At 38.5% G+C, this 27,951-nt stretch overlaps 1 protein-coding gene across 1 annotated transcript in view; it reads right to left on the bottom strand.

Annotated features, from left to right (window-relative positions):
• Positions 1 to 13: 13 nt before the first annotated feature.
• The window catches only part of SMIM14 (small integral membrane protein 14), a 71,567-nt gene continuing 43,629 nt past the window's right edge, over positions 14 to 27,951 (bottom strand). Inside the window, exons 3-5 of the mRNA XM_004266247.4 lie at positions 15,328 to 15,376; positions 5,446 to 5,588; positions 14 to 3,176 (exon numbers count right to left, since the gene is read on the bottom strand). Of these exons, the coding sequence (XP_004266295.1) occupies positions 3,144 to 3,176; positions 5,446 to 5,588; positions 15,328 to 15,376 (225 nt within the window). The 3' untranslated portion in view covers positions 14 to 3,143. The remainder of the gene's footprint in view (positions 3,177 to 5,445; positions 5,589 to 15,327; positions 15,377 to 27,951) is intronic.

Below are 27,951 nucleotides of genomic sequence, written 5' to 3'. Positions count from 1 at the left end.
AGATAACAGTGAGTGTTACTAATGTTTTCTATTTATTCATTAATAAAAAGTGCATAGTACAAGCCCTTTATCCCAATCCAAGTACTCAGTAAAAGATTACAATAAACCCTGGATGGCACAGACATGATTTGTTTGGCATGATTTAAACATTTAAAAACAGCAATTAACATTTGGTACATCACATGACCACCTTTGCTTTTAACAAAGTAATCATCAGACATGGTAACAAATACATATGACTTTTCATTTAGAAATATTATAATGTTAAGACTAAACCTACTATTGCAACAACAAAAATTTAACCCATTAACTTAAACTCTCTCCATTTCTCCTTCAAGTTGTTGTTCTGTGTCTTAAGCTGAGCTCGTCAAATTTTAGCACATATTCATTTAGAGTGACAGACTTTGATTCAGGGTGACAGACTTCTGAGGTTCCTTTGAAGATGTAAGATAAAGATAATTCTATAAACACTGTAATATCGCATACCACAAAGACACTAAAAGTAACCATGGAAGAGCTGTATTTAATAGTTACTTCTGAAACTTTCTCCAAGTAGTTTAAAATATGACTTGCTGACCATGGGATAGTGCTTGGATAAATACATGATAAAATCTTTTACTATACACAGTTCCAATGTTAACTTTTTCCACGTGGAAAGCAAAAAAACATTACTTTGCATAAAAGAACATTAAATAACTCTAAAACAAAATAAACTCTTAATGGCATTTGTGGAATGTTTAAGAGCCAAAAGTGATTAAAATGTGAAGCTTTATCTTTCTTTTTTCCAGATTATTTAAAAATGACAGTAGCCACAGTTCAGGTGAATGTTTACAAGCCAAGTAATGAGTAAGAGTGTGCTCAATAAAAAGGCCACATGTAGAAGCTTTAGGAATTAAAGAGAATAATATGAATTACTAGTTAGGTTAATAGAAATACTTTATGTGCTATTGCACACCGTCTTTGTCAGGAGTGCAAAGAAATTTTACAAGCAAAAAAACCAAGGCTTAATACTTCACTAAAAACTTTTGTTACTAATTAAATAGATGGTCCATATAGGAAAACGTTAATATTCTAATGTAATGTCAATTAAGTATATGTGACAGAAATGAAGAACTAGGAACAAGAACCCAGATTTCTAGGTCTCTAGCTAACGCTACATATTCTGTTTCCATGTCATAGCCACTTCTTCAACCAAAGTCAATTCTTAATTATTTGTGAGCCACAGATTCAGTGAACACATCAGTATCATATCCATAGACTAGCCTTCTAGCAGCTTAGACAGCAGATTGTTAGGACATATGTGCTAGCCTTCAAAGTTCAGGAGCAAGGACAGAAAAAGGAATGCTTATAGGGATTTAGCTCCATTTAAGCCATTCCTGCCTCTCTGCTTTAAATGCTTTAAGAGCTGTAGAGCTGGGAAGGCTTCCAATAGGCCATATTGAGAGAAAAACCCTTAAATCTATGGTGTTCATTTATCCAGGATTTGACTTACCTGTGTTACAATACCTCTCAATTAACACAAGTAATTAAGAGTAGGTTATATTATTTCAAGAAGTTGAGGACAAAGCCAAGATGCACAGGAGGAATGCAAGCAGTCAATAATGGATTATATAATGAAATGAAGCCCTTACAGTGTTTATAGCCTAGAATATAATCATAATAAAGGGGAAAAAATACCCTATGAGCATCACATAATTGTATCAGAGACTCTATTAAACAGTACAATGATACAGAGAAGTTTATTCAATTCATACAAGTAATTTCTCAGATCTATACAGCTAAAAGCTAAACTGATCTAGTGGGGGAAAATCCTTACATTGATAGCAAAATATCTTCCAGCCCCCATAAATCATCTGCAATCACTTGCTAGGAAAAAATTCCATAACCACACAGGTCATGCAGAATTTTTTTATGCCATTTGTATTCATTTTCTATCAAACTGAAAAAAAAACAATGCAACCATTTACATTTTTTCACATTTCAAATTTTTACTTATATTAATGCTCCTCCCCACCCCAATCCATCCTATTACCAAACAAGAATGAGACAGAGGTTGAGAAAAAAAAAGATCCTTGATGTTTCTCATTTTCCTCCTTTTCCCTTGGAGTAAATCAAGAATTCATTAAATATTGTTTAAAGTCAGAAAGATAACAAGACTCAAAATTTTTTCTTCAAAGAAAATAATAGAGTAAATAAGTAAACAGGATTCAAATATCAGTAACCAAACAGGCCCCCAATACAACTTTAAGATAGTTTCATTTAACAGGGAAGTTTTACAACAGAAAAGCAGCTTCCTGAGAGGCACCCACTTCAAAAATAAATTATAGCTTAAATTATTACTGTATAGATTACACCTGGCAAATGCAGAAAGAATTAAATTTTTTCCTCCTTTCATGAACTGTGTAAGGCTAGTGTACAGTGGCTTACAAATTTCATATAATGGACTGTAAATCATCCACCATATTTAAATCATGTTTAAGTTTTCTTATATTAGACATTTTTATGGGAATAAAAACTTAGTAAACAATTACTTCATTTCTTCTTTCCTCCTTTTCTTTGCCACATAAGCCAGTTGTAGTGGATGATACAGATTTCAGCTGTAACTTGTAAAATATTCCAAAGGCTGTCACAGTCCCAAGAACTAGAGAAAACTGCCATCCACAAATAAACTACCAAGGTTAAGTGTAAATACAATGTGGTTCTAATTTTCTTTCATACAATCTCAGATAACCCCAAGTAACTTTATAAATACCTTATTAAAAAACAATCTTTAAACCCATCAAAACTATTTTAAAATATTTAAATGTAGAGATCTCAAATTTCCTTCAATCAGGCCAGAAATTATCACAAAAAGTATGATCACAGTTACAAACAGAATGAATGGAATGTTTAAGTTTAGGATAACCAAAAAAGCCCCATGTAACTTTTTAATGTATCATTTACTCAAATATAGGAAAGGTGATAACACAGGAAGCAAAAATAAGCTTGCCAGTGAAATTTCTAGAAGCTCATGAAAACAATACCATCCCATATTGCAGATGCAAAAGAAAAAACAGTTCTAATGGGGTTAAGAGTACTCTGGTCATCTTCGTTCATTTGGTCGTGCAAGGTGTTAACTATTTTTACTTCCCATATCCACAAAGTTAGTCCACAGGAGGGGCTGGTGGATCCTGTCCCTGGCATTAAAGAGAGAGGAATTATGAAATTGACTTCTTAAATCTCCCAGTGCAACCAGTCTAACACATACAGTAAGAATTGAGCAGCAATGCCCCTCACCTTCCCATCCCAAATCATATACTTATTTGGACCTCTTGTACGTTTTTGCACAAGGGAGCACTAGATTAACACTGTGATTCACCAATGTTTGTCTCTTTCTTCCTTGTAGCATGGAAGAAAGGAAAATTTTGTAACAGTGATATTGACTTAGGTAAAAGTGCTCTCCCTGACAGCTCCAGAGGAGATATTTAAACCAATCAAGGTAGTCTCATCCCTCTTGCTAAGGTGACTAAGTACAGTACAATCAAAGTGAAGCTAAAGACATAATTCTCACTACAGAATGTCAGTCAATGAGGAAGTATGTGGCACCAGTTGCAACTGGCAGCCGCCCTATAGGGACCAGAAAGGGAGCCCACCTTGGAATAAAGCTAATGGTCTGAGGAAAGAACCCAGATCTTTGATGACGCCGTTAAACTTTCTAAACATTAATCCTACCTCTGGATTTTTTAATGTGTAAACCAATAAAGCCAATTACTTAAACCAGGCTGAACAGATTTTTTTTTTTTTCCTGCGGTACGCGGGCCTCTCACTGTTGTGGCCTCTCCCGTTGCGGAGCACAGGCTCCGGACGCGCAGGCTCAGTGGCCATGGCTCACGGGCCCAGCCGCTCCGTGGCATGTGGGATCTTCCTGGACCGGGGCACGAACCCATGTTCCCTGCATCGGCAGGCGGACTCCCAACCACTGCGCCACCAGGGAAGCCCCTGAACAGATTTTTGTTACTTGTAATAGAAAGCTTCTGAACTGTAAAGGAAAGAGCAGACCTTCTAGGAATCTTCAGGAAGATTCCATTTATTTACTCTGACATGCTATATGAGGCCCTAGTTGAGGATAATGAATTTTTCTACTTGGAATTAGTCAATATGTTTTCTTGCTTATTCCTAGAGCTGTGGGACTATTATTTTTAGAACTGCTGGTCTACAATGAACTAAGGTTCAGGGGACTGTCACTTTTGAATGGCTTCTAATTGAGTTGGGTTTCTTTAGTTCCAAACATTGAGGATGTTGCTTTTTGATATGAAAGTAATAAAACTGTGCACAGAAAGTAAGAAAAAAGGCTTAGGAGAAAGCACTTTATCAAGACAATATACAAGCTGTTTTATGGATACCCTCCTCTCCAAGAAAACCCTAAAATAAATTTAAGGCATTTTATATAGTGTTAATGATGCCTTCTTTCTTAAGTCAGCATGCTACATATATAAATGTTTTAATCCTAAAAAACCCCAAAGCACTGACCAGTTAACACTGCACATTTGCTTTCTCCTGTATAAGCAATTGGTCTAACCAAACTTCTTTTTAATAGTAACAACGAAGGATTGGGGAAAAGAAGCAATTATTTTAGGTTGGAGAAGGGAATTAGTGGGATAATTTGGTGTTCAACAAGTAAATCTGTCATGGAAATATTTTTAGACGTAATATCCAAATCAAATGGGAAAGAAAAAAATATAAACACTGGTTCTGAAAATGATTAAAGGAATCCTTTAATGGAGGCTCTATCAAAAATTCCCTGTTGGGTCACTTTATCATACTTTCAGTTAGGTTCTAAAAATGGCTGTAATCATGACTATCAAGATTATCAACATGAATGATTCCTACCTCTCCTTTTGCCAGCTCAGTTGACCTATTGTGATGCAGAACTGGAAGAATGAAGTTGAGAGAAATAGGATGGGAAAACAGGTTTAGCCAGATAGGCTCAGTGTCTCTGTTGTATTTGATAGTGAGGACAGAAGCGGAGAAAATGAAGAATGTGTGTGTAGAAACATTTGAACTGTAGCTAGTAAGAGAATTTGGGGAGGGGGAGCTGGAAGCATACGAGGCAAGAGATCAACTGTGAGGTGGACAGAACTGGGTAGTGGAAGACTGAGATTTGAGAAATACTGCTGTGGATTATTATGAACTGGATCACTTTTATGTTTCTCACATGAGTAAAGACTGGAATTCACCTTAAAATGATTTGGGGGCTACTGGTCTGTACTTCTCTCTAAATGTAACTGCACGAAGATTAAGCCATTTGGGGTTTCAAGATTTACTAGGACTACATAGGAAGAACTTACTCCGTGAGCTAAATCTTCCTTTTGCTAATTCAGATATTTCCGTCAAAACAAACTCCTCCCCTTTCCCAGACCACACCCATCCCCCCACCCCAAAACATTTCTAATCCACAACACTTACATTATGAGGACCGGTTGGTTTTCCAGTTAGGTTGGATCCTCTTAGATTAGGAGGTCTCAGTAGAAACAAGATCACTGCAATAACCATCCAGGCCATCAAGATCATAGTAATACTGATGCCATTATCACTAGGGGGTCCTGGTACTAAAGACAAACAGAAAATGTATTTGCAACAAAAACTGTAGAAAAATTATAATACTGTTAGATAAATGTAAAAACAAATCCTAATGTTTAAATAGCAACTTGAAAAATTATATAAAAAATGCATTAGTAATTTTAAGAATTATTAAATATTACAGCTTCAATTTCCCTTTCCTCCTGTGAGGAAATCTAAATGGTAAACGGTGTAAAATACTCATAAGCCAGAGCCTATTAAATAAAGATTTTTAATAGTATAGTAGTTCTTAATATTTTGGGGCAATAGAATCCTTTGAGAATTTGATAAAAAAGGACTCTCTTTCCACTATAAGAAGCCATGTATACACATTCAACAATTTTGCATATAATTGCAGAAGATTCATGGACCCACAAAGCCACCAATCCATAGATATACTGAGATCTACAGAACTCAGGTTAAGACCACATGATACACGGTTAAAACACTCTAGGGGTGAGGAAATTATGCATTTTAATTACAGAAGTAGCATGAAAAAATAACAGAGCTTAAGGAAAAGGGGACATCCACGTTGTATAATTTATGAATTAATATCCCTTTATGACATTCTCAAACAAATAGATATTAATTTGGCATTCTTTTTTGCAAAAAGAATTTGGATTCAGATCTAGATATTATAGTCTATGCCTTTATCAAGAGAAAAAAGTCAGGTTTCTGGATAGGTATCAGTCTTTCCAGCTCCTTAAAGCAGCCATATCTTAAATATTTATTTAAGTACCTAGCACAGTGCCTAGTTCATGGTATGAACTTAATAAATTTCTAATAAATGAAATGTATATTAGAGAACTCAAAGTATCAAAAATGAAAATTCTAGAAGATTAGATTTAAATAGCCTGTCAAGACTATGTATAAATGTTTGGTTTTGGTCTCACTGCCTCAGGAAAAAGTAAAAGAAATCCAGACAAGATTCTGAAACTAAGCAGATGCATTATGCATTACATTGAGGTCCACGGGCCCAGGGCCGAGGTGGCACTGCTGAGGCCAAAGGGGACAAAGTCAAGCAAAGAGCTGAGCTATCCCAAGAGCAGACTGGAGAGGAACCTAGTCTCTGTTCCAACCCAATCACTTCTCCAGGAACAAGTACCACAGTACTCAGGGGTCATCAATTTGCAATGCTTATCACACAATGAATCAGCATTTCCCCCCTCTATATCCATATTCATTCCTTTCCTTGTTCCCTCCTATTATATGTGCCTCCCTTCATAACTAAAAACCAATTTCTCCACTTAAGTTTTAGATCCCATCACTCTTGCAGAAATTTATCCATTATCCTCTCTCTTGTGAATTCAACACCCTCTTCTCCATTGCAGCCATCCCATAATCACTTAAACATGATAAAGTTTCTCCCATATTTAAAAAATATATATATCCCTCCCTCAACCTCTTTCTCTGTCCAGCTATCAAAGCTAACCTCTTGAGAGTGGTCTATATTTACAACTACACTTCACTACCTCCCATTCACTCCTTAGGTTGGCATCTACCTACATCAACATTCAAACAACTCTTTGAAAGGTCACCTATGACACCTGCAGGCTGCTAAGCCTAATGGGTAATTTCAGTCCTCATTTTCCACGACCATGCTCTCCTTAAAAGACTTTCTTCCTTTGTATTCTGTGCCATTACCACTGCCAGATTTTCTTTCTAACACTTAGCCACTCCTTTACATGCTCATTTTCCTCTTCCTGGCTTTTAAGTTTTGGAATTCCTCATGGTCAGTTTTAGGTTCCCTTCTCTTCTTTCTCTGCATACTATCATCCTCACCTGTGGCTTCACTTACCTTCTGTATGCAGACCACACCTAAATTTATATTCAGCCCCAACTTCCCTGAACTTCAAACCCAGTATCCAATTATCTATCTACATCAGTAGTTCTCTATTTTTTTTAAATATTCATATCAACAGTTCCTAAACTGTGGTGTACTGTAGAGCCAATGCTTCTTAAAAATGTACCTGAACCCCACCTCGTACTTAACATACTCAATATCCCAAACTAAAATCACGAGCATCTCCCCTGCCCCACCCTCCATGCCCTACCAAATTGGATTTCTATCCATCCAACTGCCTAGGCCAGAAGCCTATGAAAACACCTTTTATTCCCTCAATGACCCTCTATTTAACCCATCGTGAAGTTTCTGTCGAGTGATATTTAGGAAGTAAATATTTACTTCCTAAATATCACTCAAGTCTGTCCACTTTTAGCTCCGTGCCCACACTTGCTCAAGCTACCATCACTTCTTGTCCGGTCTCTTAACTGATCTCCCCATACCTACTCTTGCCTCCTCTAATTCTGTCCTTTAAGCTGCTCCAAGAATGGTATTTTTTTAAAAATCAAATACTATTATTTTTATTACTAAATAATAGCTAAAAGTTGAGTTGTTACTTTGAACCAGGCATTCTCTCTTAATCCCTTTTAACAATTTTTTTTTTTTCTTTTTGCCATGCCTGGAGGCTTGTGGGATATTAGTTCCCCAACCAGGGATTGAACCCCAGACACCACAGTGAAAGCACCGAGTCCTAACCACTGGACTGCCAGGGAGTTCCTCAACAATCTTATTTTATGGTCGGTACTATCATATCTTCATTTTATAAATGAGGAAACTGAGGAAAAGTGGGGGTTAAATCCCAATGTCATAGAGTTGGCATGTGGCAAAGCTGGGATTTAAATACAGTGGTCTCATTCCATAGACTGTGCTCTTAACCTCTTTGCTGTCATAATTTCTGACAGTATCACATTAGAAGACAGATCCCTGAAAATTACTACTCCTGTGGGTAGTAAAATTGGAAAATACAGGGACTTCCCTGGTGGCATAGTGGTTAAGAATCCGCCTGCCAATGCAGGAGACAAGAGTTCGAGCCCTGGTCCGGGAAGATCCCACATGTTGTGGAGCAACTAAGCCCGTGTACCACAACTGCTGAGCTTATGCTCTAGAGCCCGTGAGCCACAACTACTGAGCCTACGCTCTAGAGCCCGTGAGCCACAACTACTGAGCCCGAGTGCCACAACTACTGAAGCCCACATGCTCTAGGGCTCGCATGCCACAACTACCGAGCCCATGCACCTAGAGCCCGTGCTCCACAACAAGAGAAGCCACTGCAGTTAGAAGCCCACGCACCGCAACTAGAGAAAGCCCACGAGCAGCAACGAAGACCCAACGCAGCCAAAAAATAAAATTAAATTAAAAAAATAAAAATTGGAAAATACAGATTTTAAAAGAATTTTGATAGATAAACTCATAACTAGCTGTTAGGTAAAACTAGATTATTTAAAAGTAGTCAGAGAAAGATAACTGTGCCTTTTATACATGATCACTTCTTATAGTGCCCTCTCAGAAGTAAAATGCTAGATTAATTGTACAGACCAGAAGTGTAAGCCCAACGCCAATTCTTATGTTATTCAATTTGGAAAATGGGTCCCTTACTTTTTGATACTCTTCACAGGTAAAAGATTGTGAAGCTTCAGAGAGTTATCACAAATTTACTAATGCCTATTTCTAGACAAAGCAACCCTGACAAAATGCCCGCTCCATTTTAAGACTCTCATAGTGATAATACAACTCCTAGTTCCCCATAACTGTCTCCTAGCTTGGTTCCTATTGCAGCCTTTCCTTCCTGCATACTACTGCCAAAAAAGTCTGCTTAAAAAACACTGCTCTTAACACATCTCTGCTGGCTAATCCAGTGACTCACTTTCCACTGCTACTGCTTCAACTCTGAACTCTTCAGCCTGGCCTTTCCTCATCAGATGTGGCCCTACTCATCAATATTACCTCTTACCATTTCTCAGAAAAAGCATCCCCTGGTCTAGTCAACCCCATTCTTTCTTCCTTCTTTAGCCAGTGGTTCCCTGGCCTGTCTGCCATCAGAATAGCCTGTGATGATACCAATGTCACAGTTTCCAAGGCCCTGCCTCACATCATCTAATTTAGGAGCAGCTCAGGGGTGGGGTCAGGAATCAACAATATTTTTAAAGCTTTCCAAACGAATCTGATGCAATAGTTCAATGCTAGTGTGGCTAACAGCACTTGCCAACTTTGCAAACTCAGTCCTTCTGGGGACTGATTATTCTTCCCCATCTGGCATGATATTACAACTAATCTCATTTAATTACACCCCTCTCTCGTCTGTAAAAAAGTCTCCGTTTTCTCTGCCCACTCTTTCCCTTCTTCTCTAGACTAGTGTAGCACTTCTAGTTTGAAGGAATGGTTTCCTACTTCTCCTAATTAGGTCATTAACTTTTTAAGAACTGAGACCATCTCATAGCTGTTTGACTCCACCACCTCTTAGATATATAATCTTTGTGCCTCGATTTCCTTATCTGTGAAATGGAAATATTACAATCACCTCATAGGGTAGTTAGAAAGATAGAAGAGAGAAATGGTCAGTACATGGAAAGCAGCACAGTACCTGGTACACAGTAGGTATTCAAAAAACATCAACCATTATCAATCTGTGCTCTAGTTAAAATCAGTATTAGGATCAACTAGAGCACAGAAAAGACTGAGTGCAGAAAATTCCTTGTGTGAATAGCTAGGCTGGATAAGATGGTGAAGTGAGAATGAAAAAGGGTCAGACACAAATGGTAACAGGATGAAAGAAGCAGAACACTTGGCGACTGCCTGGACTGGTTATGGTAGGAGGAAGAAAAAGTAAGGGTGCCTCTAAAATTTCTGCAGGGCGGTAGTATGCAGAAGAATTCTCCACTTAAAAGGCCAAATGGATGCAGGTTTGATCTGACTTCCCAGGTTTGACCTGACCTCCCAGGTTTGATAAGAGCATTTCTCTTATTCTCTAATAACTTAAGGCCCATCTCAGAATAAAGGACAATAGCTGAACCAATTATAGTCGAACCTCTTGATCACAGTCAATGTTTTTCTGTTTACATCAGTAGCACAAACTTAAGATTGGCTCTAGAATGTACTTTCACACGGACAAACAGTGCAAGGTTATTAACAAAAAACTGGAAACAGACCTAAACGTCTGCCAAGAGTGTCTGATTAAGAAATTATGGTATATTTCTCTCCCATGTTTTCTCATCCTGCGTCTCCTCACGGTGCACTATGGGGGGCTGGTGGTGGCTGCAGTGTCTGATGGCAGGCATCCTATTTCTATGCTGAGTTCCCTCAGGGCTCACCCTCAGGCAGCTGTAATGTGAGGGCTTGATGGCTTGATGGCTGCAACATCCTTTGTTTACTGAATTGGCAGGCATCATTTTTTTTCATTGATAAGGTGCGTATTCAAGGAATGATTTAAATGAACTCAGACTCTTGCATCTTCCCGTACAAAGAAAAGCGCTGACTTAATTAACTTGAGATGTCTGTTTTTCTTTTTTTTGCTGCGCCACATGGCATGCAGGATCTTGGTTTCCCAACCATGGATCGAACCCACACCCCCTGCAGTGGAAGCCTGGAGTCTTCACCACTGGACCACCAGGGAAGTCCCTGTCTTTCTTTAATTAACAATAATCTTTTGATGTTCCTACTACCTGGTTTCTTGCAAAAACTCCTATATATCCTGGCTCCTCCCTTACCTCTTCAGAGCAGTCCCTCAGTGTCATCTGAGAGGCTGTCTTCCAGGCTTAAGTCCTCAGCAAGTCTATCAAATAAAATGTAATTCTCAAAAAAAAAAAAGAAATTATGGTATATCTGTAAAATGGAATACTATGAAGTTATAAAACAATGTTGAGGGAAGTCTCCATGAGATATGCTATTTTTTGACAGAGAAAAAAAGCAGGTGAAAACCAGTGTGTACTAAGAAAGGGGGGCAAATAATCTATATTTTGCCTGTACATGCATAAAGAAATTCTGGAAAGCTACATAGAAGGCCAATAATACCTAGAGATAGGACATGGTTAGAGGGGAGAATATGAGTAGGAAGACACCTTTTCACTATACACTAATTAACTTCTTGATTTTTGAACCATATATAAAAACATTAAATTGAATGAAGCAAAAGCAGTAAACCTAAAATGTCTTAGGATTGGAGACACTGGGTATCTGAACTGACTTAGACTTTTTGAAATATCCAGGAATAGGGATGAATGGGGTCACTATAGGCTTTCTGTGATTATTCACAGTCCCTTGTGACAAGATCTACTTCTTCGTGAAGTCTCAGAACAGGCATGCTACTCAAACTCCCCGACACAGCATGCGGCTAATACAAATACCAGGAGCAGCTATTTTAAAGTCAACACACAGAGCTGAAAGGGCCTTTGAATGAGCTGACCACTATGGTTTTTATTGTGACAACTGTTTGGCACTAAATATTCTAAATATTAACGTAGTGCCAAGTAATCTAGATATTAAGAAGCACAATCTGGGCTTCCCTGGTGGCGCAATGGTTGAGAGTCCGCCTGCCGATGCAGGGGACACGGGTTCGTGCCCCGGTCCGGGAGGATCCCACATGCCGTGGAGCGGCTGGGCCCATGAGCCATGGCCGCTGAGCCTGCGCGTCCGGAGCCTGTGCTCCGCAACGGGAGAGGCCACAACAGTGAGAGGCCCGCGTACTGGAGAAAAAAAAAAAAAAAGAAGAAGCACAATCACATGCAGGATATAAAGTCTGTTCCCCTCACTGCCTAGGAATTAATTGCCTTAAAAGGGTAAATACTTTTTACTCTATGGTCTAGAAAAATGTCAAATCATAAAAATGTAAAAGGACTTTGTACACCAAAATACAGGGTTCCATTTTGCTCAAGGGTTAAGTCTTTGGTTACAAGAAAAAGTATTACAAATAAGATGTCAAATGGAATATTCACAGTGAAGCTATTAACTTAGCTGGACAACAGGAAGATGAATGAGAGGGAGGCTCTAAGAGCTGGCAGATCCTGAGGGATTATTTCTATAAATGTATACAGGTTTCCAGTGGGAAAGGCAGAAACAGAACAGCAGTGAAATTGGACAGTGCACCAGCAGGCTTTAACCCTGTGATTTTGGAGTTGTATACAGTAATTACAATATCCTCAGAACATCTACCCATCTTTTGATTTACTCCAAAATTAAATTAGCAATAGAGCTGGTTTCCACAACTCTTTATCTGAAAGACAGTCTTTCAGAAGAGTGGGCAGACTCATTCTATGCAGCTCTAGAGAACAAAACTGTGGGTAAATATCACGATGAAGTGGAATGTAGCTCAATATAAAGAATCATGCAGCAACTAGATATGTTCACAGATTGCAACTAGATTCTGCTACCACATGAAGTAATGAGCTTCATATTCTATTAAATCATCTCAAATACATGCAGCACATCATGGCAGGCACAATGGATACTGTGATATTATGATATAATAAGAAATACATATATTTGGTCTTCATTCTGGTTCCTGTCGGAAAGCTGCTAAAATCCTTGGAATTTCCTGAGTGATAAGGGTGACAGGAACGTCTTTTCTTATTCATAATAAACCCCTTTCGACCATATCTGAGTTGATGTTAATGAGGTGACTCTTAGTGGGCCCCCAGAAAGCTTCAGGATGGGGACTCACTGGGAGTCTGACCAAGTGATTAGAAGGTTGGAACTTCCAGCTTCCAAGTTATTCACCAATGGCCAATGATTTACTCATTCATGCCTATGGAATGGAACCTCCATAAAAACCCTAAACAACAGGGTTCACAGAGCTTCCCGGTTGGTGAACACATGGAGGAGCTGGGAGGGTGGGGCACCCAGAGAAGACAGGGAAGCTCTGTACCCCTTTTCTCCTCATACCTTGCCCTAGGCATCTCTTCCATTTGGCTGTTCCCGAGTTGCATCCTTTGTAATAAACTGGTAATAGTAATTAAACTGTTTTCCTGCCTTCTGTAAGCCATTCTCACAAATTATTGAAACAGAAGAAGGGGTTGCAGGGACCCCCGATTAATATATATTTTATGAAAACAGCATAATCTCATTCGTGAAAATTTAGAATACACAGAAAAGTAATTATATCGCTCAGAGGAAACAACTGCTTAAACCATTTAAAGACATGGCTGTTAGAAAGGATTTCCACCAAATGCTAAAAGAACTGGGGCGGGGTGCAACGACTGGCCAAGATAACTGAATTAATACTCAAGCTCTAGAGTTGTGCCTTTATATTTGGATTAAAGAAGTGAAATTTCACCTACAGAAATAAGAGTATACTTGGTTTACAGGTGGGACTGGCTCGAGGGTCACAAATACCACAAATATAATAAACACTTGTTTTCCCATAAGGAGTTCAATAAGATTATTTTCAACTAGAAGAACACATTTTAGCTTTACTGCTGAGGCAAAAATTTACGACGCTTATCAGAGGGCACACTGCAGATTAATGAACGCTACTGAAGAGACAACATAAAGAAATCTGGAGTTGGGGAACCACCACCCATCATCCCCAAAACCTAACACAAGTCTGCCCATTACTTTCTTGCCCAGAGGCATATAATTATTACCCTGCTGCACCAAAGGACTACATTCTGACAAAGTTTCTACTTTGGGACAGGCACTGTACTAGCTCCTGTTTCTCTAAATTGTTACATTTACAGAATTTGATGGGATACCCAGTTCACACAGTAATACCAGTAATTAATAATGTACTAACAAGTTCCTTTATAATGATACCTTACTGTGTTTTGTTTTAGTTTCACATACATAATAAAGTGGTGCTCAGCTTCAGAGATGTGAAGTATAAGCAACTAGCCTATTAATAAATGCAATTTGGCAATATGTCAAAAGCCTTAAAATGTGCAAAAGGATGTTTGTTCAAGCATTATTTATAACAGCAAAAATATATTAGCAACCTAAGATTCCAACAAAAGGGAATTATTTGAACACTGGTGCATCCCCATAATGAATTATTATTTAGTCAGTAAATATTTTTAAGGTAAATACATGCTGATATACTCACAATACAGTAGTGAAAAACAACATATACAAAGTGATCCCGTATTTGTAAGTATATATGAAATTGAATTGTGCCAGGCTTCACCATCCTGTAAACGTCATACTTCCATTCTTACAGTCAAATTATTATGGTATAAGACTGGATTGGCTATAATTTCCCCTCAAAGCATCCCTCAAGTTATGTCTGTCCTGAAAAAAAGATGCCTCATATTATAAGTCTGTCAGCTACATTCATCATGCGGAATCCATCTTCCTGCACTGATTCTCACTTTACCATCACCATTGCCCATAAAGCCATGGAGAAACCTCCCTACTGCCCTTACCGTCTTGAGAATCCTAATGTCAGAGCCAAAGGAATGACTCCAATGTCTCCAAAGCTTCCAAACGTTGGGAAAAAATGGCCCCCCCTGCCTTCACTCACAAATTCTCAAAGTTGCCAATGGATGCAAATCGATGGTAGGGAAAGAGTGAGGGGTTTGTGCTAGCAGCCTCGGTGTTCAGTTCAACGAGCCAGAAGTGCCCTGTTCCACGTGTATTTGCCCAAAAAAGGGTCTTGGAAGGGTTTACACCAAGTTGTTAACAGTGGTCATCTTTTATTATTCTGGAAGTTTTTCCTTTTCTTTTTTTTTTATCTGTGATTTTATAATTTTATTCAATGAACAGGTTTTGTTTTTGTGACAGGACCAAAAAACAAATTTTTTAAGTTAAAAAATTAAATATTTAAGTAGGAAATACATTACTAAGAACCATTTCCTTAAAGGGCAAACTGTAAGAATAATTTCTGGCAAAAAATTCAGTCTTATTCTGGTCTCTAATTCTGCCCCCAATGCCAAGCCTCCTCCTGTCCCATCATTACTTACATTCCTGAAGACATTCTGTGTCTGTGCAGTAGGACTGGGACTGCCTCAACTACAATGAATAAGAAGAAAGGAAAGTTAGCCACTGGACTTAACCAAAAATGGATAATATTTATTAGAAAGATCATGTTTTGCTTTTTAATGAATGCTACTACAGTATATATCACACCTTCAAAATCAGATAAAAACATAGAATATATTGAGGGGCTGTTCAGTTTGGGGGGATTATTTTCTCCTCAACATAATATTCAAATATACTGTGATCTAGTGCAATTCACCTATTTAAATTAGGAATTTTTAAAAGTCACCTGTGGATGGGTGGTGGTGGTGGGATGAACTGGGAGATTGGGATTGACATATATACACTAATATGTATAAAATAGATAACTAATAAGAAATCTGCTGTATAAAAAATAAAATAAAATTTAAAATTCAGAAAAAAAAAAAGGCACCTGTGACAGAAACTCCTGCTGCCGTATGTTATTAGACTTCCCAAAGGAAAAGCACTTAACTGTAGAGGAGAGCTACTAGAAAAAGAGTAAACTTCGTTAATAAGGTTTTTTTCTCCCTGAAAACTAGAAGCCTCTGCTTCTGATAGAAAAAATAGGTTCTCTTTGTAGAAAATGCACCTTTGAAAGGAAGGCTTTTTTTTTTTTCCTTTTTGCTTACATCTGCATAAACAGTGGTTAGACAAGGAAGAAACTAATAAAAATGATACCACAGGAGTTGGGGGTGGGATGGAGGAATGGAGTGGGCTCTGATGAGAAGGGATCCGAAGTTTTCAATGTCTATCTTTATATACAATTTAATTTTGGAAACATATGATTATGAATTTTAAAGATAAGTGAAAAGTAAAAACCCATCTATCAATAAACATATATCATCCTTTTTTTTTTTTTTTTTGCGGTACGCGGGCCTCTCACTGTTGTGGCCTCTCCCGTTGCGGAGCACAGGCTCCGGACACGCAGGCTCAGCGGCCATGGCTCACGGGCCCAGCCGCTCCGCGGCATGTGGGATCTTCCCGGACCGGGGCACGAACCCGCGTCCCCTGCATCGGCAGGCGGACTCTCAACCACTGCGCCACCAGGGAAGCCCTATCATCCTTTTATGAATGTTCACCCTATGCTGAGGGCTTTTAGGATGTTTAGAAATGATCATCTCATAAATCTTAAAAGAGATGATACACAGTAAACTGAATGAACATGCAACTTTTCAATTCAGCCTCATTACTTTATAATGACACCCCCTCTCCATTAAAGCAGTTAACACATAACCTGCAATTGTTTGGGGAAGCAACTACAGAGCAGTCGTGCTTAGCTGGTTAAGCATGGGCTCTGCAAAAAGGCAGATCTTGACTTAAAGTCAGGCTCTGCAACTTTCTAGAGTTTCAAGACCTTGGGTGAATTCTTTAACACCTCTAAGCTTTAGTTTCCTCATCTGGTAAAATGGGGATGATATTACCTATATCTGAGTACAAGTGAGAATTAAAATACACAGTGCATATGAAATGTCGTAACAACCCAAGAAAGAAGAAACGTTAGCTATTATTATTACTGTGCCAAACAAATTATGACCTCATCTAAAACAATTATTGGAATTAACAGAACAAATCATCTTGTAAGTTGTTCTCTAAGATGATCAGGCTTGCTTTGGTGTATATCACTAAAAGTGTTCTATTTGTTTTTTGGTTTTTGTTTTTTAAATATTTATTTATTTGGCTGCACCAGGTCTTAGTTGTGGCATGCGGGGTCTTTAGTTGCGGCATGCAAACTCTTAGTTGCGGCATGTGGGATGTAGTTCCCTGACCAGGGATCGAACCCCGGCCCCCTGCATTGGAAGCGTGGAATCTTGGCCACTGAACTACCAGGGAAGTCCCCAAAGTAGTTCTACTTGAATTAGAATGGGAAAACAGATCTTAATTAATGTAAAAATATGCTGGGTACCTTAAACCTTCTTAAATATGAAAAGAATCAATCCAAAACCTCTTTAAAAATTTATGCATTCTACAGCTATTATCAAAAAGACAATAAATAACAAGTGTTGGTAAGGACGTGGGAAAAGGGAATCTTTGTGCACTGTTGGTGGGAATATAAATTGGTCGCAGCCACTATGGAAAACAGTATGGAGGTTCCTCAAAAGATTAAAAGTAGTGTTACCATATGATCCAGCAATTCCACTTCTGGGTATTTACCCGAAGAAAACAAAAACACTAATTCGAAAAGATAAATGCAGTCCCATGTTTTCTGTAGCATTATTTACAATAGCCAAGACATGGAAATAACCTAAGCGTCCACTGATGGATGAATCGATGCGCACACACACACACACACACACACACACACAGAGGAGTATTATTCAGCCATAAAAAAGAAGGAAATCTTGCCATTTGCGACAACATGGATGGACCCCAAGGGCATTATGCTAAGTGAAATAAGTCAGACAGAGAAAGATACTGTATGATCCACTTATATGTGGAATCTAAAAACAAAGATCTCATGGATATAGAGAAGAGACTGGTGGTAGCCTGAGGCAGGGGGAGGAGGGTGGGCAAAATGGGTGAAGGGCAGTCAAAAGATACAAATTTCCAGTTAAAAAATGAATAAGTTATAAGAATGTAATGTACAGCATGGTGACTATAGCTAATAATATTGTAAAAAATTACACATTCTAAAGAAATTGAAAAAAAAGATTACTAGACCCTTGGGTCACAAATCAGACCTAATGAACCTCCTACTTTACATATACTTTAAGTTTTATTAATTTTTCCCCAATAACTAATACGTATACACAGTACAAAATTCAAAAGTACAAAAGGATACTCTATGCAAGGTAAATCTCTTGCTCTCTTCTGTCCTTCAGCCTCCACAGCACTCAGGTTTTTTTGTGAATCTCTCCAGAGATGTCCTTACATTTTTATAAGCATATATGTATCTTTTCCCATTACTCTTCCACCTCTAAGTAGCATTGTAGCGAATGTAAAACAAAAAGATTTATTAGGTCTTTGGATTGAACAAGTACTATCTAATTACTTAAGATATCAAATAAGGAGTAAAAATAACTTTCTTGGGTTTAGTATTTAGCAGTCACACAGCATATCCCAAAATCTACAGCTGTGATCAAAATGACCAATGAATTATCAGTTCATTGTACATTATGTAACTCAAGTGCCAGCCCTGGCTTTTGGCTATAGCTCTACTTGAACTGATGCCCTTGTCTTCAGGTCTGACTTGCTGGCTGTCTGTAGCTCAATGATAGCTACAAATGACATGATTTCCATGTGAAAAGCCCCCAAGTCTTTACATATCCACTTCCTCACAAATCTACTTCCACGGAGGGCCACACCACCAGCTCTAGGCTTCTTCTTCATGCTTCCATCAGTCTCATCCTCCTTTCTCAATGTGGGTCTACCAGATAAGATGCTCACTGTGTTCGTTTTTGACCTCCCTGTGATGCTGGCAGATCTGGGTTTCACCCCACACCCTTGCAGTGGGTTTGTAGTCTATAGCCAGGGTCACCAAACTAAAACCTGTAGGCTGGAGGCCTATTTTTATAAATAGTTTTACTGAAACATAGTCACACCCATTTGTTTACATATTGTCTATGTCTGCTTTCACTACAACAGCTGAGTTTAGTAGTTGCCATAGAGACTCCAAGCCTAAAATATTTACTATCTGGCCCTTAAATTACTCAACACTACTGATAATGACAACCAGCTAAAGACATCTAGGAAATACCCATGAAATATGAGAAAAAACAAGCATTTTTGTGTAGCTATATAAAAGTGTTCATTTAGAAATGTGAGATGCTCATTAATTATGTCTAGTTATAATGCAACAATCGTTTATTTACTTATTCATTCAAAATGTTTACTGAATGCCTACTACATGCCAAGTACAGTTCCAGGTACTGAGGATATGGTGTGAAAAGGACAAAGTTTCTGAAAAGGCGAAGTTTCTAGTCTTATGGATCATACAGTCTTGTGGGGAAAATCACACAATTAACAAGTATATTATAAAAATGTCAGAGAGCCACACAGAGAAAGTAGGATGGCATACAGTGGCAGTCCAGTAGCCACTTTAAATTAGGCAGACAGAGGCAGTAACACTTAAGGGACTATCTACACAATAATAGCAGTAAAAGATCAAGGAGATGAGCATTCAGGAATTCCAGACAGAGTAAACAACTAGGAAAGGCCCCTAGATGAAAAGGTGCCTGCGAGCTGGTGTTGAGGAACCACAAGGCCACTGTGGCTGGGGCGTGTAAGCAGTATTACTTAGCTGCTGTATTTAGTCAACCTCAGAACCAAATGCTCTCTAGATATGCACAAATCAGCACAGTTTTCTGTTAATGGCATTAGTCTGACTGCCTCCAATTCTAAGACATATAACAGATACCTATATGTTTTATCAATGTGGAATAGGGGTACCTTCTTATTATCACATTAGAAATACATTTAAATAGAAATATATTTTAATGATAAATTTATAAATTATATTACTTTAAATTATAATTTAAATAATTTATTATTTATATTACATTATAATAAAAATAAAATTACAGAATACTTAGAAATTAATGTGGATTAATTCACTGACTTAGTACAATTATCATTATGTTTTCTAGCATTAAAATATGCATACTTTCATATAATTACAATCATTATAATAACAAATATTTACTGGGAACTTTTATGTGGTAGAGACTATACTAAGAACTTTAATTTATTTAATCTTCACATTCAATAGCAGGAGGCAGGTGCTATAACTCCTACTTTACGGATGAAGAAACGTGTTTGGGAGAGGTTGGCTAACATATCCAATACTAACTCCAGAGTCTAAATTTTTAATCTCAATTCCATTCTACTTTACAACATACAAAATTTTGTATCATAATTTTAGTTAACATATCATTAAACACTGTGTAACCAACCACAATTTGTTTTTCACAATTTTGCATGGTTACAGAATACTCCAGTGAGTTGATAATCAACTGATATAAAACTGAACTGAAGCAAATTCAGAGTAAAGCGAAAATGACCATAGATGTCATTACCTAATAACCTCTAAGATTAACACAGCCAATGTTTTCTTTCAGCACTAAAAGAGATCTCTTTCCCTTTAGGTGTCACCAGAAGGAGTAGGCTTCCCTTTGGGACTATGATAAAAAAAACGGTAATGTACAATTTGTCCTGCTATACAAGTTTCTAGAAAACTAATTCACTCACAATTGGTAAATATAGAAATGATGTCAGCTTTATGTGGTAGCTGTGTTGGTTCATAAATGATTTTTTTCTAGGTAAGGGGAACCACAGAGTGGGAGGTCAAATTACGACTTTGAGCAGGTCAAATTATAACTCATGCCATGCAGGCAGAAGCCTTTTCAGCTTTAAGAAAATTGTTAAAAAGTGCCTTCACACATACATACACGCATACGCACGCGCACACACACACACACACACACACACACACACACACATGACCAAGAATGAGAAGAAATTATTCACTGGGAGCCTGGCTGACTGAAGCACTCCATCTCTAGCCCAAGCTGCAGTGAATCTTTGGGACATTCCACCAAGAGCTGGAGCTGGATCCTGCTCTTCTGGCTGATCTCCTATGGGTTCCTGGCTACACTCTACATGTTCACAAGCAGATGATGCTGCAGGCTCTGAATAATAAGGTGCCAAAGTATCATGACCACATTTCTAGTCCAGGACTTAGTGTTTTACCCAAACCAGCGTGTTGGAATATATATTCAGTATGTCAGATTCAAACACGATGGGTAAATTATAGTCTTTAAAGAATTTAAAAAACACATTTAGTAAAACAAGAGAGTCTTTTGATGGAACTCTTTAAACAGAGAGACCTAACTTACAGTGCATCTCAGTTTTCTCTTGACTTATTTGAAGAATACAGTGGGACTACTGATGCTGATTTTGGCTACTCCAAAAGGAAACCATTTATGAAAGCAAACATAACTAAAAGAAAACCAATAAACAAGGTCCTACTATTTTCAAAACTATATTCAAAATCCTGCAGTCAACCATAATGGAAAAGAATATGAAAAAGAATGTACATATATATATAGAGAGAGAACTGAATCACTCTGCTATACAGCAGAAATTAACACTACACTGTAAATCAACTATACTTCAATTAAAAAAAAAAGAAAACCAAGGATAATAAATGAAGGAAACAGGCATGGCAGTATCTACAAGATGGAGCCATAAACTTCAAGTATTTTCTGTATTACAGTGGAGTGGCGGGAACCACATGTGGACTATCTACAGCCAATGGTTGCTGCCTAGGTAAACCTTCATGCTAACACTGATCCCAGGATCCCAGGGAAGATCTGGGATCTTCCCCAGCTAACCAGGATGGCCATGTAAAGTTCCTTAGATGAGTTAGCTTCAAAATCGAAGAGACAACATAGTATGATTAGAAGAAACGTTTTTCTTCCTTGGGGAAAAAGGCAGAAAACAGAGATTTAAAGAATACAAGAGTCTTGGCAGAGATTTCCTGTTAGGGAAAATGTAGAACCTAAAATAGTCTCTTAGGATATCCAGGAAGCCTCACATAGAACCTTGGCTGTCAGAGGCTGATGGAAAAACCATAGATCAAAATAAGACTCTAATGACAAAAAGCAGATAAATGGAACTTCTATGAGGAAGCTTACCTTGGAGAAATTCTTTGAAGAAAATTACAAAAAACAGAAAGTCTCTCTTTGGAGTTATCAAAAGGTACCTGCTATGGATGTTCGTGTTTCCCCCACCACTCCAAATTCATATGTTGAAGCCCTAATTCCCAAAGTGATAGAATTTGGGGATGGGGGCCTTTGGGAGGTGATTAGGTTTAGATGAGGTCATGAGAGTGGAGCCACCATGATGGAATTAGTGCCCATACAGGAAGAGGGTGAGACCAGAGCCGTCATTCTCTCTGTGCCATGTGAGGGTACAGCAAGGTGGCTGTTTGAAAACCAAGAAAAGAGCCAAATCACTCTGGCATATCTGGCAACATCTTGATCTTGGACTTCCCAGTGCCTCCAGAACTGTGAGAAATAATTATTTGTTGTCTAAGCTGCCCAGTCTGTGGTATTTTTCCAGAGCAGCCTGAGCAAACTAAGACAGTACCTAAACAAGAACTTATCTGCTGTTTTTCTATGTCTGCTCAAGAACCTCATGTATATTGGAGGTGCTCTTCTTTCCCATGCACCGGGTCTACCTGTGGACTGGTAAACAGTGTGGTACAGAACAGTGGTTCAAAAGAGAAGCTTTAAAGTCAGAGGTATCTGGTTTCAAGTTCTGTGTCTGTTACTTTCTTAGGCAGAGTTTCAAACTATAGAAGAGATAAATACAATCTGTTATCAACCTTAATGTCATTGTGAGCATTAAATGACATAATTAATATTATATAAAATTAAATATAAAATGTATATAAAAACTCAGGTCATGGCCCACAGAATGCTTTCGGATTATAGCAATATGCAGGAAAGGGCTGCCTGTTTGTACAAATTAGCCTATTCCTATTTATCACTACTATTTTTTCAAAAAGTGAAATTCCAAAACCAACAACAAAAAAGTACTTTCGAATCAGGGGTTAAACAGTTGGTCAATGTCCTCTGACCAGACCTCACACAGCTCACAGTAACAGGTTAGCTTGAAATAACCTTAGACTGCCAAAACCCAGCTCCCCCTAATTTTTAATACTGCACAGCATTCCATTTAATTGCATCATTTCCAAATTTGTATATGAAAAACAATGTTGTGGTGAATGTTCATATAAATACAGTCTTACACACTTGATTAATCTCTTTAGAATATGGAGTAGAGTTGCTATAGTGAAGGTATGTACACTTTAAGTTTTGATATACATTGCCAAATTACAGGAGGGGAATTTTAAAGAAATGACAAAATACAAAGTACATTCAATTCAATTATTCCTGCATAATCACACCACTGAGGAAGCCCAGTGTTTCAACTGGGAGACAGCTAAAACCTAACTATATCTGATCACATTTAGTTCTTTTTTTTAAAATTTATGTTACTGAAGTATAGCTGATTTACAATGTTGTGTTAATTTCTACTGTACCGCAAAGTGATTCAGTTATACATATATATGTACATTCTTTTTCACATTCTTTTCCATTATGGTTTATCACAGGATATTGAATATAGTTCCCTGTGCTATACAGTAGGATCTTCTTTATCCATTCAATACACAATAGTTTGCATCTGCTAATCCCAAACTCCCAATCCTTTCTTCCCCTATCCCTTCTTCCCCCTTGGCAACCACAGGTCTGTTCTCTATGCCTGTGAGCCTGTTTCTATTTCGTAGGTAAGTTCATTTGTGTCATATTTTAGATTCCACATATAAGTGGTATCATACGGTATCTTTCTCTTTCTGACTTCACTTAGTATGATAATCTCTAGATCCATCCATGTTGCTGCAAATGGCAGTATTTCATTCTTTTTATGGCTGGATAGTATTCCATTGTATATATGTACCATATCTTCTTCATCCATTCATCTGTCGATGGACATTTAGGTTGTTTCCATGTCTTGGCTATAGTAAACAGTGCTGCAATGAACACTGGGGTGCATGTATCTTTTCCAGTTATAGTTTTCTCTGGATATATGCCCAGGAGTGGGATTGTAGGATCATATGGCAACTCTATTTTTAGTTTTTTGAGGAACCTCCATACTGTGTGTTTTCCATAGTGGCTGCACCAATTTACATTCCCACCAACAGTGTAGGAGGGTTCCCTTTTCTCCACCCCCTCCTCCACCATTTGTTATTTGAAGGCTTTTTATTTTTTCTTCTTATTTATTTATTTATTTGGCCATGCCACGTGGTTTGTGGGATCTTAGTTCCCCAACCTGGGATCGAACCCAGGCCCTCGGTGAAACCTTGGAGTCTCAAACACTGAACCACCAGGGAATTCCCTGAAGGCTTTTTAATGATAGCCATTCTGACTGGTGTGAGGTGGTACCTCATTGTAGTTTTGATTTGCATTTCTCTAATAATTAGCAGTGTTGAGCATCTTTTCATGTGCCTTTTGGCCATCTGTGTGTCTTCTTTGGAGAAATGTCTATTTAGGTCTTCTGCCCATTTTTCGATTGGGTTGTTTGATCACATTTAGTTCTTAATGACTAAGTAGCATCTCTACATATTTTCCTACAATATTAACAAAAATATTCAATAACTTGGAAGGACCACAATAATCCATGTACATTTAAGCCTGAAGACTTCAAATAATCAGGTTAAAGGCAAGTCTGAGGGGTTTTTTTGGTTTTTTTTTGCGGTACGCGGGCCTCTCACTGTTGTGGCCTCTCCCGTTGCGGAGCACAGGCTCCGGACGCGCAGGCTCAGCGGCCATGGCTCAGGGCCCAGCTGCTCCGCGGCATGTGGGATCTTCCCAGACCGGGGCATGAACCTGTGTCCCCTGCATCGGCAGGCGGACTCTCAACCACTGCGCCACCAGGGAAGCCCAAGTCTCAGTATTTTGAAAACAGTTTTTGAATGTCTAACACTAATAGGTTGCCCAAATGATATGCATATAGTTTCCCAAATCCCACAAAAATACCTTCTAAATTTGAGTTTAATTAATTTATTGAACCAAAAGTCATCACGTAATTTATGGCCACTGACAAGACAACATAACTTATATGCTATACCTTTATGGTACAGTCTATTTTGATTATATATAAAGATATAGATATAGATACATGACTGTCGACAAACTCAATGCAACATCTGGCTAGGAGAGCAATAAATGTCATGAAATGGGATATGTGAGTGGGGGCCAAGAGGAAGGAGGACTCTGACATTTTGCTCTGTATTTCTACATTATTTCAAGTGTCCGTAATTTAGATATTCACATATTACAAGTATCATTAAAAGGAAAGACAAAATTCCAATACCATGATACTTGAAAATGAGGCTGACTCTGATTTGCTGTTATGGACTCAATGTTTGAGTCTCCTCAAAATTCATATTTTGAAATCCTAATCCCCAATGTGATGGTATTAGGAGGTGGGGCCTTTCAGAGGTGATTAGGTTACGAGGGTGGAGCCCACATGCGTGGGATTAGTGTGCTCATAAAAGAGACCCCAGAATGCTTTCTTGCCCTCTCTTCACCATATAAGGATACAAGATCTGCAACCTGGATGACGGGCTCTCACCAGAACCCAACCATGCTAGCACCCTGATCTTGGATGTCCTGCCTCCAGAACTGTGAGAAATAAATTTCTGTTGTTTGTAAGCCACCCAGTCTACAGTATTCTGTTATAGAAACCTGAACTAAGAAATTTGCTAATATGAAAAAATAAATGAAGTGAAAAAAAAACAAGTTGCAGAACTGTAAATATACTATGATCCCTTCTATGTGAAAACAAATTTCTAGAAAGAGATATATAGCAGACTGTATTTTCTAAAAACAGTCATAGCAGTATTTCTAACCACACACGCTCTTCCAGAATCTTACCACTCCCCATCAAGAGGTGGAGTCTCCCAATTCAAAAATGGTTTAAAATTAACTTAAAATATATTAAAGACCTGAATGTAACACCTGAAACCATAAAAATCCCAGAAGAAAACATAGGTGGTAAGCTCCCTGACATCAGTCTTGGTGATAAGTTTTTGGATCTGACTCCCAAAGCAAAGGAAACAAATGCTAAAACAAATAAGTGAGACTACATCAAACTAAAAAGCTGTTGATAGCAAAGGAAACTATCATCAAAATGAAAAGGCAGGCTTCCCTGGTGGTGCAAGTGGTTGAGAGTCCGCCTGCTGATGCAAGGGACACAGGTTCGTGCCCCGGTCTGGGAAGATCCCACATGACGCGGAGTGGCTAGGCCCGTGAGCCATGGCCGCTGAGCGTGGACGTCCGGAGCCTGTGCTCCACAACGGGAGAGGCCACAACAGTGAGAGGCCCACGTACCGCAAAAAAAAAAAAAAAAAAAAAAGAAAGAAAGAAAAGGCAACTTATTGAATGGGAGGAGATATTTGCACATCATATATCAGATAAGGGGTTAAATATCCAAAATATATAAAGAACTCATATAATTCAATAGCCAAATAAACAATCTGATTAAAAAATAGGCAGAGGATCCCAATAGACATTTTCCCAAAAAAGACATAAAGATGGCCAACAGGTACATGAAGAGATGCTCAATATCCCTAATCATCAGGGAAATGCAAATCAAAACCACAATGAGGTATCACCTCACATATATCCATCATATATATATATCAATATAATGCAATTATTATTCAGCCTTAAAAAGGACCAAAATCTTGCCTTTTGCGACAACATGGATGGACCTTGAGGGAATTATGCTAAGTGAAATAAGTCAGAGAAAGACAAATACCATATGATCTCACTTATATGAGGAATTTAAAACAACAACAAAAGATCAAGCTCAAAGATATAGAGAACAGATTGGCGGTTGCCAGAGGTGGGGGGGTTGGGAGGTGAGTGAAATAGGTGAAGGGGGTCAAAACGTACAAACTTCCAGTTACAAAATAATTTAAGTTATGGGGATGTAATGCACAGCATAGTGACTATAGTTAGTAATAACATATTGCATATTTGAAAGTTGCTAAGAGAGTAGATCTTAATAGTTCTCATCACAAGAAAAAAAACTGTAACCGTGTATGGAAACAAGTGTTAACTAGACTTACCCGTGACAATCATTTCCCAATATACACAAGTCGCACACCTGAAACTGTTATTTGTCAGTTATACCTCAATTTAAAAAAGAGGTGAAGTCTATTCCCCCTCCTCTTAAAGCTGAGCAGGCTCAGGACTGCTACAACCAGAAGTATAGTAGAAGTGTTGTATGTGACTTCTTAGGCTAGGTTATAAAAAGTATCCAGGCTGCATGGTTCTTTCCCTCCCCCATCCTCTCGGGATGGATGCTTCTTGCCCTTGGAACCAAGCCACTGTGCTGTGAGGAAGCCAAGCAGCCACATGAAAAGGCTGTATGTAGGTGTTCTGGCTGACAGTACTAGGTAGGGTTTCAGCCACCAGCCAGCATCAACTGCCAGACAGTGAGTGAGCAAGCCTCCAGACGCTTTTCTCGCTCCCAGCCTCTCAGTCGTCCAGTTAAGAACCCAGACATTATGCAGCAGACAAGCCATCTCCACTGTGCTCTGTATGAACTCTAGACACACAGTTTGTTAACTTAATTAAAAGGTTTTTCTTATGCCACTGAGTTTTAGGATAATTTGTTATACAGCCATAATAACGGGAATATAAGAGAAATTGTAAATAGCTTAAAATCAGTAAAGTGGCAATGAGAGGCTGGGGAACATAGGGAGATTTTCACTTTTCCATTTCTACACTTAGTACTGCTTGAATTTTGTGACATGAGGACATGCACTAGCTAGTTTATCTTTTTTGTTTTGTTTTGCAGTACGTGGGCTTCTCACTGTTGTGGCCTTCTCTCATTGCAAAGCACAGGCTCCGGACGCGCAGGCTCAGCGGCCGTAGCTCACGGGCCTAGCCGCTCCGCGGCATGTGGGATCTTCCCGGGCCCGGGCACGAACCCGCGTCCCCTGCATCGGCAGGCAGACTCTCAACCACTGCGCCACCAGGGAAGCCTGCTATTTTTATCTTTTAAATAAAACA

This window comes from Orcinus orca, chromosome 4 (genome assembly GCF_937001465.1).
Source record: "Orcinus orca chromosome 4, mOrcOrc1.1, whole genome shotgun sequence".
NCBI classification, from domain to species: Eukaryota; Metazoa; Chordata; class Mammalia; order Artiodactyla; family Delphinidae; genus Orcinus; species Orcinus orca.
The sequence above is the reverse complement of the archived record's forward strand: the minus strand, read 5'-3'. Positions and strand labels throughout refer to the sequence as shown.